At 44.8% G+C, this 13938-nt stretch overlaps 1 protein-coding gene across 3 annotated transcripts in view; it reads left to right on the top strand.

Annotated features, from left to right (window-relative positions):
* LOC119971440 (Golgi apparatus protein 1-like) overlaps positions 1-13938 on the top strand; it is a 167878-nt gene that overhangs the window by 61890 nt on the left and 92050 nt on the right. For all 3 annotated transcript variants that reach the window (XM_038806975.1, XM_038806974.1, XM_038806973.1), the window contains exons 2-4: positions 4517-4549; positions 10764-10850; positions 11866-12081. In XM_038806975.1, the coding sequence (XP_038662903.1) occupies positions 4517-4549; positions 10764-10850; positions 11866-12081 (336 nt within the window). The remainder of the gene's footprint in view (positions 1-4516; positions 4550-10763; positions 10851-11865; positions 12082-13938) is intronic.

The following is a 13938-nucleotide window of genomic DNA, read 5'->3' as shown; positions in this document are numbered from 1 at the left end:
GTAACCTTCAATGTGCTGTTTTAATTTTGATTTGTCATCTCTGCTGCTTGAAGCCATGTTCTTCAAATTGGAGTCTATTATCAGGAACATTTCTTGTTAGCTGCATTTCCAATACCATTGTTCAAAAATGGCCTGTGTTTTGCTGCATTCTTACATCCAGTGGCAGCATTCATTCACTAGACCCATATGCTATTGACTATATTGAGCGCTTGATATCAATCCAGATGAATCAACAATTTGGTTCTATTCATTAGGTTTAAATGCTCTTCAGTGGATGTTAGATCAATTTTTAATAGATTAGCGAATTGTTTCTATACTTATCTCTGATTGAAAATAATCAGTCACAGCATGCAAAGCGTACTTATGCCTTTAGGTAACACTATAAATGCAACATTGTTACATGCGTATAATGGGTCTGCAACTAACACTACGCGACAGCGAATCAGTTGATGAGCTGTTTTTCTACTCTCCGTTGTGTCTTGCATTTATTGCCGCGTAATGCTGCACTAATATATTCACTGGAGCATGGTAGATATCTTCGTGCAGCTAAATGAAGAATACTTAATTCTGAGCTACCTCCTAGGCCAGTTAGCCATTCTGAGCAGTGAAAGAAATTACCAATGGCAATGCCGCACTGGTTTTGACATTTTATCTGCCCTAAAATACCACCTAATGATCCGCCCTATGCATCACTGCTGCTTAAGCAACAGCCCAGCCTGAAGTTTGTTAATGGGACTGCAGAAAACTTTGGTTTCTATCTGATCATGGAAAAATCCAGCATTGCAGTAATCATTTTGGGTTAATGGGCTGCAGGCTGGTGGCACATTTCAAAAAAACTGGAAAATCGTTTATACAGCGAGAGTAAATGGAATCTGTTTCTTCTGCACCTTCCTCTGTTTTTCCCCTCCCTGGCTCTTGTCAACCAAGTATGCCCTCCTATCCTCTTCACTTTGGAAGTAATTGAACTGAATTTGCATGGAACCTTCCCAGTCCCATCAGTTGAGCTTAATTAGATGCCCCTGTCCAACCGTATCCAGCATCATTCAGATGAGGTGGGCCAACCAGCTCCTTTTCAGCCTTGAAAAAGGAGAAATACTGTTCTCTTTATTTCTGTGTTGTCCTCATGGCCTTCCGCTGCTTACCTGTCTTCCCAGCTAGGGATTAAAATATAAACAAATTACTTGATTGAATCAATAACCAGTTATATTCTTTGACTTCAAAAATTAATTGATGAATTCAATCAATGTTTTTTATAGGTACTGATTTATTTCCTATTAAATATGATGAGTCTCAGCATTCCAGAAATATTAAGCCTTTTGGTGACACTGTAAATGCAACTTTGTGACACACTATATAATGGGGCAGCCGCTAATACTATGCGACAGTGAATCCATTGATCAGCTATTTATCTGCTACTCATGTCATGCCTTGCATTCATTATCGCACCATGTTGTCGGCCTCCAGTCCATTACTCCAAAAGAATTAGTGCAATGCCAGGTTATTCACTTCACAGTTGTGGTCACCTCACTGATTGCTCCTGACACTTGTTAACCAGTTTCCGTACAACTGGTGCATTGATGATCCTGCAGCTCCATGGGTGGTCAGATCGGAATCCAGTTTCCCCACATTCCCATTCAAGCTGTCAGTGGAGCAGTGCTTTTCAAACTTTTTTGCCCAGGACCCACTTTTACCAAGTGGCTCGTGCCGGCTGGCCTTTGCGGCCCACCATTTTCTCTTGTCTTTAATGTGAGAGGTGAGCCTGGGCTTATATTCTATAGTCTAGAGCAGAGAAGAATGAGAAATTACCTCATTGAAATGGGCACTATACTCTCAGGACACTACAGAGCAGATGCAGAATGTAAGTTTTCCTCAGATGGGTGGTTTACAGCCTGGGGATATAGTCTGCAAATTACAATGCAATGATTTTAGACATAGATCAGGAGGAATTACTTAACTCAAAGTACTGTGAATCTTTTTAATCTCTAAAATTCACTGTCAAAGAGAGTTCGGCAGTCTCAGCCATTGTCTGCATGGCTCACCGAGTCTGCACCGGCTCCTGGAAAGAGCACCCTACCCAAGGTCAACACCTCCACCCTATCCCCATAACCCAGTAACCCCAACCAATACGAAGGGCAATTTTGGACACGAAGGCCAATTTATCATGGCCAATCCACCTAACCTGCACATCTTTGGACTGTGGGAGGAAACCCACGCACACACGGGGAAGATGTGCAGACTCCGCACAGACAGTGACCCAAGCCGGAATCGAACCTGGGATCCTGGAGCTGTGAAACAATTGTGCTATCCACAATGCTACCGTGCTGCACCCTTTTTTTTTCATATTCAAGACAGATATAGGAAGACTGAATTGAATTTTTTTTTTAAAATTGGGCACTTCATTTTGGGGGTTGTTTGACTGTTGTGATGGCTTGTTCATAATACGGAGCGATGCCTTCAGCCATGGGTTCAATTCCCATACAGGCTGAGGTTACAATGAGGGCTCTGCCTTCTCGCCTGAGGGGTAGTGACCCTCGAGTTAAATCACCACCACTCAGTGCTCTCTCAAAAGGTGGAGAGCAGCCGATAGTCATCGGGGACTATAGTGACTTTCAGTTTCATTCATGAGAGCTAGATGTTTATCATTCATGTCGGCAGTAGGTTTGAGCTATTGCTTAAAGAGTAGAGGTTGACACTGGGGCATCAGGTGGCATTTGGGACGGAACAGTGTCAAAATGGTGGGTGAGGATTTTTCTCAGATATTGATCCCAGGTGGATTCCACGTGTCCTCAAGGAACTTTCATGATAGGCCTTTTGAGCTCCTCATTTTACTTAGTTGTTCCCCTTGACAGAAAGACAGACTGCTTATAGTAAAAATCAAATCCTGAAATACTTCCAAGTTTAGTAAAAGCATTTTTCTGATATTTCAGCTTTTCAATTGCCAGTAATACACTTCTCTTTAATATGTCACTGCCCTTTGTGGATTCCATTTCGTTATTGAAATAATATTTGATAAAAACTTTTCTGATTTGAAATGTCTGCATATCAACAATGTTAAAATGAATTGATGTGTGGACAGCAAATAGAACTAGTTGCACAATAATATGGTGTTGACTTTCCCTCGTTTTTGCTCTTGAGACATGTTTCTCTTGCCATGTAATTCCAGTTAAGCTTGCTTATGTCTGGTCAACCACTGAGCATAGTTAAGATATTGAAACTCAGCATTCGGGACGCAGCTAGCAGTAAATATCGCAAATCTGGCCCGGGGTGTGTATCAGAGACAGTGGAATTTTGGTTATTTTGACAAGTGGTGCTGTTCAGGTAACAGCTGTTCACCTAAGTCCATTGATGTGTTGGTTTTGCTTGATATGTTTAGCACGGATAACTGCATAAGACTATTGCAGTTTGCATCTGCATGGATCCAATGGCTGGCTGGAGCAATAGTAGCAGGAATTTATTTGTATGCACTTTTGTTTACAAGTCCATAAAACCATAGAATTCCTACAATGCAGAAGGAGGCCATTCGGCCTACCGATCTGCACTGATCTTAAGGAACAGCCTACCTAGGCCCACTCCCCAGCCCTATCTCCGTAATACCACCTAACTTTTGTACACTTAAGGGGCAATTTAATAATCGCTTATTGTCACAAGTAGGCTTCAATAAAGTTACTGTGAAAAGCCCCTAGTCGCCACATTCCGATGCCTGTTCAGTGAGGCTGGTACGGGAATTGAATCCGAGCTGCTGGCCTTGTTCTGCAGTACAAGCTAGCTGTTTATCCCACTGTGCTAAACTAGACCCCAGCTTTCGCTTCCCTAATCGCACGCCGGAGAAACCTGCTCAGCTGGCGATCAACAGCACCACCCACTGCTGCAGACTGGCTGGCAGACCTGGCGGAATGTCTCCATTTGGAGAGGATCAAGTGCACTGTCCGAGGGTCCGAAGAAGTAAAGCATGGGGCAGTTCATCCGCCTGTTCGAAGCCAACAGCGATTAGGGAGAAAGCAGGCAGGGATACACAACTCGAGGGGAGGAGAGGAGAAGGAAATCAGAGCCCCAACGCACAAGGCCTGCAACAGAAAACATAAAGGGAAGGGGGGGGAGGATTGGAGCTAGGGGACAGAATACCCTGAACGAAAGAGGGGGATATGGGGGGGCGGGGGCGGGAAGAGGAAGAGAAACATCAAGAACGATTGTATGTGCATGAGCTGCAAATATTGACTTTAACTCCTGCTCTAGCTCGATCTTTAAGGCTAGCCTCATTTTTAATGTGCTTTGCAATGAGCATTTCAATTCGGAATATTTTGTATCTTGCATGGTTCTTAGTTTTGACAACTGCATAACTTGTCAAAGCTGGTCTCCCTAATTTGTAATGTTTTGCAGTAAAAGAGGGAATGAGTCAAATATTTCATTTGGATATGAAGAATATGATTACTGACTCAGCAACTTCCCCCACCACTTCAAAACACCTAATTAGCTTGTGTATTTAGCAACTGTTCATGTTTTCTATCTTCTTTTACAGGTCGATGATGAGATTTCCTCTGACTGCAACCATGTGAGTAAACCACATCTTTGGACCCTTGCTCTTATGCATTCTTTCAGATTCTGTTGATTTAAGATTTCTACATTTCTGGCTTTGTCATTTAACAGCTTAATCCTTATTAGAGGGCAATGCCCTCATGAGCCATGCTGAATAAGCACAGCCATTGTCCATCATCATAGTCATTTAAGTTTATGTCCAGTCATTTGCTCAGTTTTTAAGGCAGTTTACAGTAGAGCCACACAGACCAGCAAATTCCAGGTTAATTCACAGTCTGCCTTTATTAGTGTTTTTAAAAAACTTTTTCACCCGGGACCCACATTTACCAGATGGTGGAACTTCGGGACCCATGCCGGCGTGACCTCTCTGCCACTGCCTCTGGTGGAAAGACTCCATCGGTCATATTTAATGGCTGGTTGCGGCCAGCATTCTTTTTTTTTTACTTTGAAACTTTATTTCCAATACCTGATATTTCCAAGTTTATGACTTTTTACTCCTGAAAATTAAACAACTTCAGTTGAAGGTGCGCAACCTTCCATTAACACACGTTGTTTTAAATATATACCCATTTCTTGAGAAATTTAAACAAGTATAGGAAAAAGTATAATCTTGTTTTCACTTTACAAATATGACTTTAGACGAAATGAAGTAACTTGTCAAACACACACACTGTCACAAAAATTCTTACTGATTCCACTGCATTGCACGATCCAACATCCAAATAATCTCCTCCTCCATTCTCGCCAAAAGCACTTACTACTTGGTTTCCAGCGAGTGGCGAAACCAAGTGGTGACTGTGAAGGGTTCTTTCAGTGTTGACATGTGTCAGCCGTAATGACGGGCGACATTTGATCAGTATTCCTCGCCAACAAACCTGGCCTGGCTTCCCTCTCGCTGTCCGGTAGCTGCATCCACACCAGTCAGACTGCTGACCACTTCCCGACCAATACTCCTCGTTGTGGGAGGACATGCGGACGTTGCGTCAGCCGTTGAACACCGTGACCACTGAGCCGCAGGTCGCATACTGAAGATCGGTGGCGGGAGATGAGTACCAGAATGGAGCTCCAAGCTTGGGCCACCACCATGAGCATTACGTGGACATGTCAGCCCCTGTCCCATGCATGCTGTGACCAGCCACCCTCCCCCTCAAACGGCGCAACCAATGCCCGTGGCCAGCAATCTTAACTGGTCATTGCTGTTGGGGATTTCATCCCCCGATAGCTCCACGACCCCCCACCGACACCCACCGGTGACCCACCCGCGGGTCGCGATCCTGAGTTTAAAAAAAACCCTGCTTTTACAGGATGGCCTCAGCCAATGGGATAGTACAATTAGACCTGGTACATGGACTAGAAAGGTAAAGGCAGTTGGCTGTCCCACTCCCAGATCTTGCCCAGGGACCTCTGTTTTGGTGATACTTGTGTGGATAGGGTTGAGTTTGGTCGTGATGCTGTGCTGAAGGATACCCAACCAACATCAACTATATAAGCTCAGACAATAAGCATTCCCTTGTATGAGATAAAGAGCAACCAGTCAGACATTGGATAATGATTGGGGTCTGTAGAATTATTTGGATGAAGCACTGAAAGGTAACTATATATTTGGGTGAGGCACTGGAATGTAACCAAGACCCGATGCAGTATATAATGATTATTATGTAATGATGCCTTCAGGTAAGGAGGGTGACCATGGTGACAAGACGAGGACTCATTTGAGCTTTTGGTTTTACAGTTTTGTGATTTGGAAAATACATCACCTGAAGTTTGGATTTCCATTCAATTCTTTGAAGCAATGCGAATCATTGGGGTGGAGATAAAGTAACACTCCCCACCCCCACATCTCGTGCTTGTGCCTGAACTCCTTTTCTGTCTGAGATTAAAAGATCAGTAAGATAATTTGGAAATGAGCAATCCCTTCATTTTGTTCGGAGAAGGTGGTAGTGTAGTGATTTTGCCACCGGACTAATAATCCAGAGGGTAATACTCTGGCGACCCAAGTTCAAATCCCGCCACCAACGGTGATAGAACTTGAATTTAATAAAAATCTAATGATTATGAAACCATTGTCGATTGTCATAAACCATCTGATTTACTAATGTCCCTTTGGGGAAGGAAATCTGTGGTCTGGCCGACATGTGACTCCAGACCTACAGCATTATGTTTGACTCTTAAATGCCCTCTGAAATGACCTAGCAAGCACTTAGTTCAAGGGCACTTAGGGATGGGCAATAAATGCTGGTCTAGCCAGCTATGCCACACCCCGTATATGAATTAAAAACAAAAATACTCACCCAGGAAGTTGTTTTGTGGTCTCCTTGAGAAGTTTTTGGATATTGCCAATTTGGACAAATTCTCATATCTGCTTTTGATAGTCCATGCTATTAAGTTTTATTATTTTTTGTAAAATATTTTATTGAGGCACTTATATATTTACATATTAAATACAATCACAAAACAAAAAAAGATCGACTAAATGCCTCTGACCCAGGGCCAGGATCGAAGCCAGGTCCTCAGCCTCACACTGCTAACATCTTAAGTGCTTCTCAAATAAGTCAATGAACGTCTGCCATCTCCATGGAGAGCAAGCCCCTCCACAGACGCGCTCAGGGCAAACGTTATCTTTTCTAGCCTGAGAAACTCTACCAGGCCACTCACCCACACTCCTGGTTTCAGGGGTCCCCTGAGTTCCTCCATTCTAATAACATCCAATTTTGGGCTGCCAGGGAGGCAAACATCAAGACATCTGCCCCTCTCACCCCCCTGGACTTTTGGGTCTTCTAACACTCCAAAGATTGCCACTTCTGGACTTGGGACCACCTTCACCTTCAGGATCTTGGCAAACCCCTGCCCGAATCCCCCAAGCTTCAGACAAGCCCAAAACATGTGGACATGATACACGAGCCCACCCACACACCGCCCACACCTATCCTTCACCCCTTAGAAAATGTGCTCATCCTGACCACGGTCATGTGTGCCCTGCGGGCCACATTAAACTGAATAAGGCCATGCCTTGCGCACGACAAGGATGCATTCACCCTCCTCAGAGCCTCCTCCCACAGCCCAGCCTCCAACCCCCTACCCAACTCTTCCTCACTTGCACTTCACTACCCCTATCGGGGCTCCCTCCCAATCCATCAACTCCATGTAAATTTATGACACTTTACTCTCTCCTACCCATGTTCTTGACACCACCTTGTCCTGCAGTCCCTGGGGTGGCAGGTGAGGAAAGGACGGTACCTGCTTCCAGACAACATCTCTCAAATACTGGAACCCACTGTCTCCACACCCTCAGGGCCGCCACCACCACTGGGCTTGTGGAATACCTGGCCAGCGAGAACGGCAAAGACGCCGTCAACAATGCCCCAGAGCACCTTCTTCACCCACGGGGCTTTACCCGGCCAAACAAACCTCAAAATCAGCGTTTTCACCTTCCTGAAAAAAGCCGTAGGAATGAAGATCGGCAGATTCTGAAACAAGAACCTCAGGAGATCTGTCATCCTCACCGACTACACCCGCCCTGCCAGCGGGAGCACATCCCACCACCTTCATCTGTTCCACCAACCAAGCCAAATTCAACTTGTGCAGCTGCTCTCACCCCCGCACCACCTGAATACGGATTCAAAATATAAAGCAGCGAGTAATTCACGTACACTGAAATTCTATGCTGCCCTCCCCCCCTTTTTTTTTTTAACTATCCCTGCCAGTCCCTTGGTGCTCTCCGCTCTAGCCAAGGCAAAGAGCAGTGGGGAGAGTGTTCACCCTGCCTCGTCCCCTGATGCAGCCTGAAATATTCCGAACTCACTCGATGCATTTGCACGCTCGCTACTGGTGCCCGGTACAACAGCCGGACCCAACCCACAAACCCTTGCCCAAATCCGAATCGTCCCAACACCTCTCACAAATAGTCCCACTTCACCCGGTCTATGGCCTTCTCTGCATCCAGGGCAACGATCACTTCCCCACTTCGAACCTCCGGGGGCATCATTATAACATCCAACAGCTGCCAGATGTTGGCCAACAGATGGCTCCCCTTAACAACCCCCGTTTGGTCCTCCCCTATCACTCCTGGCACACTGTCCTCAATCCTTTAGGACAAGATCTTGGCCAGTAACTTGCTGTCCATATTTAATAGCGGAATTGGCCTATTGGCGGAATAGGACCCACACTGCTCCAGATCCATGTCCCTCTTTAAAATTAAGGCGATCGAGGCCTGCAATAATGTCGGGGGAGCATCCCCTGCTCCCTTGACTTATTAAACGCCCTTACCAGCTAGGGCTGAATACATTTGTAAAGCCCCCCCCCAATATTCTCCTGCAAGTCCACCCAATGCGGCGCATGATTACCGAGTACTCTGAACTGAACACCCCCGCCAACAACGTCCTATCCAACACAAAATAGCCGACTTGGGAGTATACCCTATGCACGTGGGAGAAAAACGAGAATTTTCTCACTGTCAGTCTGACAAATCTCCATCCGCCTTTAGGCTCCTCAGATGAGCGAATGCACGGCCCCCTTGACTGGCCCATTCAGCCCCCTCACATTCCATGTAACCAGCCTGGTGCGGGGGGTCTCTTTCTTCTCTCTCCCCCTCTCTCTCCCCCTCTCTCTCCCTTCATCGACCCTCCCCATAACCACATTTCAAAAGCCCCTCCCCAATCAACAACCCAACCCTCATCAACACCCGAACCACCTGGTTAATTTCAGATTTAATCGCTGACATTGTTACTAATGATAGAGCAATTAAAACCGGTGGTGTATAAGAAGCCAGAATTATAGTAGCACAATGATGAGCACTTACTTCACAACTCCAGTGTCCGAGGTTCGATTCCCGTTTGGGTAGCTGTCTGTACGGAGTCTGCACGTTCTCTTCGTGACTCCGTGGGTTACTTCTAGGTGTTCCGGTTTCCCCTCAGTCCAAAGTTGTGGATTGACCATGCAAAATTGCTCTTAGTGTCCAAAACATTAGGTGGGGGTTACTGGCTTAGCAGATGGGGTGGAGGTGTGGGCTTAAGAAGGGTGTTCGGGGGGCAGCATGGTGGTGCAGTGGGTTAGCCCTGCTGCCTTGCGGTGCCGAGGTACCAGGTTTGATCCTGGCTCTGGGTCACTGTCCGTGTGAAGTTTGCACATTCTCCCCGTGTTTGCATGGGTTTCACCCCACAAACCAAAAATGTGCAGGTGGATTGGTCACTCTAAATTGCCCTTTAAGTGGAAAAAATGAATTGGGCACTCTAAATTTATTTTAAAAAGGTGCTCTTTCCAAGGGCCTGTGCAGACTCGATGGGCCGAATGACGACCTTCTGCACTGTAAATTCTAAAGCAAACTCCATTGCTTCCTCTGGCATCTCAATGTAAAATTCACAGGCATTGTAGGTCACCCAGAGGCGAGCAGGGTACAGCATCCTAAATTTCACCCCTTCCCTAAGAGAGGGCAGCTTTAACTTTATTAAAACCCGCTCTCCTCTTCACCGGCTCCGCACCCAGGTTCATTGACCTCCTAGGTACACCACCTCGTCTGCCTGTCCCACCTCAGGATCCGCTCCTTGCCTTCAGCGGGTTGTTACCCTGCGCTTTCCTCATCACCTATGCACTCGATCCACCTCCAGGGGCTGTTCAAAGACCTCTTCTCCCAGCAACGCCTTGAACATCCTGGCCCCGTATGCGCCGACATCCGCTCCCTCACTGCCCCCCGGCAGCCCCACGATCCTCAGGTTCTGTCGCCGGGACTGGTTCTCCAAATCCACCACCATCTCCTGTAGCCGCTTCTGAATATCCCTCATCACCCCCATCTAGGCCACCATCGAAGTAAGCTGCTCCTCATGCTCCCCCACTGTCTCCTCCACCTTCTGGATTGCTTGGCTCTGAGACCAACCTCATTTCCATGTGGTCAATCCTACCCTTAATTGGATTCACCATCCTCACGAGATCCTCCAGAGTCTTCTTTCTCTGCTGGATGAACTTCTTGTTCAAGAAGTCCTCCAACTGCTCTTAGACCACTGAGATGTTAGGGACGGTCCCTTACCCTCTGCCATCTTTCTGTGTCCCACGCACAGTTTCTCGCTCCGTCATCTCCTTTCGCTTAAAAGAAAAAATATATATAAAAATATATATTAATATATATATAAATTATCATACATAAGCGCCATAAGATGATTTGAGACAGATTTTTGATGCCAGTACTTTTAATGAAGTTGTTTATTGTAGATCCTCATTTAATAAAATTTCTCTTTCAGCTATTGTGGAACTATAAGTTTAACCTGACCACAGACCCTAAATTTGAAGCCGCAGCGGGGGAAGTTTGTAAAGCTACCCTAGGTGAAGTAAGTAAAGTGCATGAATCTAAAATATCAATCTCTGCACCAAATCAAAAACAAATCTGTTAAATTGGGTATGATGATATTTTGATAATTTCTGCAGGCACTTATGAAATCCAACTTTTTACATTAACCCGTAGTCTGGCACTCGGTTTCTTCTGTGGATTCAAATGCATTTTCAGGATTTTGCTAGCTGCTGAATTGAATTTGGGTTTGCAGTATTCTTCCAAAGTAGCTAAGTTTAATTTCATAGACCTAATTAGTGCAAGAGGTTTTGTTGTCCTAACTTTAGAAAGCAGGTTCTTTGTAAGTTCTACTTCATACTTTGCAGCAGATGTTCTATTCTTTTCCTTTTACTTCAGCGGGGAAAAAGATTTGATCTCTAACCTTCTTCCTTCTTCTTTATATTTTGGCCAGTCGAACTAATGATGATCGTGCCCCAAATGAATGATGCCATTCCAATTTATTGGAAATCTTGAGGAACCCTATTGTTTGAGTGATTTGATGCAGGGGAAACAGCATCCTGGAAGGTCTTTCTTCCAGATTGAATCTGTGATCTCTGAAGCAGGGTGTGCTTTGTGGATTTAATTAATTTTGAATTGATTTTGGCTTAATGGACTGAGTAACATGAATGAAAATATTATAAAATAAATTGTCAACTAACTTCTTGCCCCTTCCATGTCGATCTGTGTCTGGCACCACCGTGAAGTCTGGTGGCAGAACACATTGGCAGTACAAGTCCTGTGACTGTCTGGAGGAAAGAAATCCAGGTGCCCCTCTATCTGCTTTATGGATTGCACATACTCCTAAGAGCCCTTAAGGGTTGCATGTTCAGGGACCTTCAGTGGGCTTTCACTGGTACAATTCCACTGGTCTGGACCTGTCTGGGAAAGCTACAGTTAAGTCTTGGGAACGTCTAGGGTGATGTCAAAAAATAAAATGAGAGATTTACTAGATAGCATAACAGCATTGTTTTTAACTGTGTGCTGTTCCTTTATAATACCTCCTTTCTCTTCTGTAGGTGAAGGAGTGTGCTGAGCAGGAGCCAGGGAAAGGCTACGTCATTTCCTGCTTGATTGAACATCGTGCAAACATTACTGAATACCAGTGCCGCCAATTCATAACCAAAATGACAGCCATTATTTTCAGTGATTACCAACTCATCTGTGGTTTCATGGACAGTTGCAAGAATGACATCAACCAGCTCAAATGTGGCAGCATTCGGCCTGGAGAGAAGGTACTGCGCTGCCTCCATGGCTAGGATCATAGCCAAGCTGTAGGTCACAATTGTAGTGTTGGTCTTGTGTTGGGTTCAGGAAGTTTCTAAACGGTTACTGCAAGAATATACCCTGGTTAAACAATGAACATTGGACTAGTTTCATCGGAACAAGCTTATTATGATCTGAAGGATGTTTACTTTGAAGCTATTTTGAGCCTGAGCATGAAATTATCTTTCTTTGGTGGCCAAGCGCAAGGAGGTTGAATGTAGTTTGATATTTAGCAGTTTCTTCTGTCCCTAGGCTGCATCTGTTAATTCTAAGGCCCCATGAGCCTGTCATTATGAGCCCTGGTGCAGGGAATTTAAAGGCAGTAAAGTATAGATCTGATGCTATCATTCAGATTGGATTGTCAGTTCTTTATTTCAAACTATGCCAGTCCTTTTTTTCGTCCCTGCAGTGAGTTATTAAAAGGATAGGAGGACATTTGTCTTGGATCAATAAATGCACAGCAACCTAGACCCCTGTCTTGGATGAATCAGTCTAGTCATGCTGGTGACATGTGGGGTGTATTGAGTAGCTTCAGGTTTTGTGTGATGCAAGTGTTTACCATTGTCATTCAAGTTTACTTCTCTTTACCTAGTATTTGACTGAAATGAGTGGTATCTTAGTCTAGCAATTTGACTTCTCTACCTTTCCAGATGAGTGCAGTGAAGATAATTTCATAGCAGAAGCACAAGATGCACTTAGATAAAAATGATAAACCTCAGGCTCCTGACTGAAGGTTGAAAAAATGCATTTAAGGGCCATCTAGATAAACACACGAGGGAGAAAGAAATCCAAGGATATGTTGATAAGTTAGATGAAGAGAGTTGAGAGGTGGCTTGTGAAGCGCATAAGCACTGGCACAGATGCACTGGACTAAATGGCCAGTTTCTGAGTGATAATTAATGTGCCACTGGCAGACCATTGTAAGCAAGTATTCTGGAAAATGGTTGTTCTTTAATGGTTCAGTGACATGATATAGAGAATTGCTTTAATTTGGTTTTGGGGGTGACATCCTTACCATATTTTCTCAATATGTCCCCAGCTGGGTGCCTGTCCCCTGTAGATAGGCGGGTATAAATTTAGAGAATGTGCAAACATCGCACGGATGGTGACCCGGGCCGGGATCAAACCCAGGTCCTTGGGGCCATGAAGCAGCAGTGCTAACTACTGCTGCCCTGCAATTATAAATTTTAAGTATCCATTTGCCTGATACTTGACTTTAAAAAGATAACTGTCCAGTGATTTGTGAAAATGTTACCAAGAATAAGGATCTGTAAATTTGGGGGTGGTGCCTTCTGCATTCCAGAATTCTGCATTCTGAACCTATGTTCTGCTCAACCATCAACATTGTGCTTGGTGACCTGCATTGCAAACACCCCCCCACCCCCCACCCACCCACCCTCAATATCTTCTATTTTATTTTAATTGCTCCACTATTAATGGCTGTGCCTGCAGCTGCCAAGATCCCACACTGGAATAGCCTCCCATAACTGTTATATGTCGTTTCTTTTTTTTTTTTTAAATAATTTTTATTCAAAGTTTTGCATAATATCAACAACAAAAAGACAGAATTAAAAAATAAATAAATACAAAGTACAGAAAGAACAGTCAACCCCCCCCCCCCGCGCATACACAGCGGAAGAGATAAACTAACACCCATCATTCCCCAAAACATCTGCCCGTCCCTTCAATAGACAGGACAGAAAACCCCCTGCGTGTACGCAGAAGAGGAAATGAATTAATACTTGCTGCTGCTGCTGGCCTGTTTCTACCGTTCTGCCAGGAAGTCCAGGAATGGCTGCCACCTCCTGAAAAACCCCTGCACTGAT

Source organism: Scyliorhinus canicula, chromosome 9 (assembly GCF_902713615.1).
Source record: "Scyliorhinus canicula chromosome 9, sScyCan1.1, whole genome shotgun sequence".
Classification (NCBI taxonomy): domain Eukaryota; kingdom Metazoa; phylum Chordata; class Chondrichthyes; order Carcharhiniformes; family Scyliorhinidae; genus Scyliorhinus; species Scyliorhinus canicula.
Note: the sequence above shows the minus strand (reverse complement) of the source record. Positions and strands in the feature narration are given on the sequence as shown.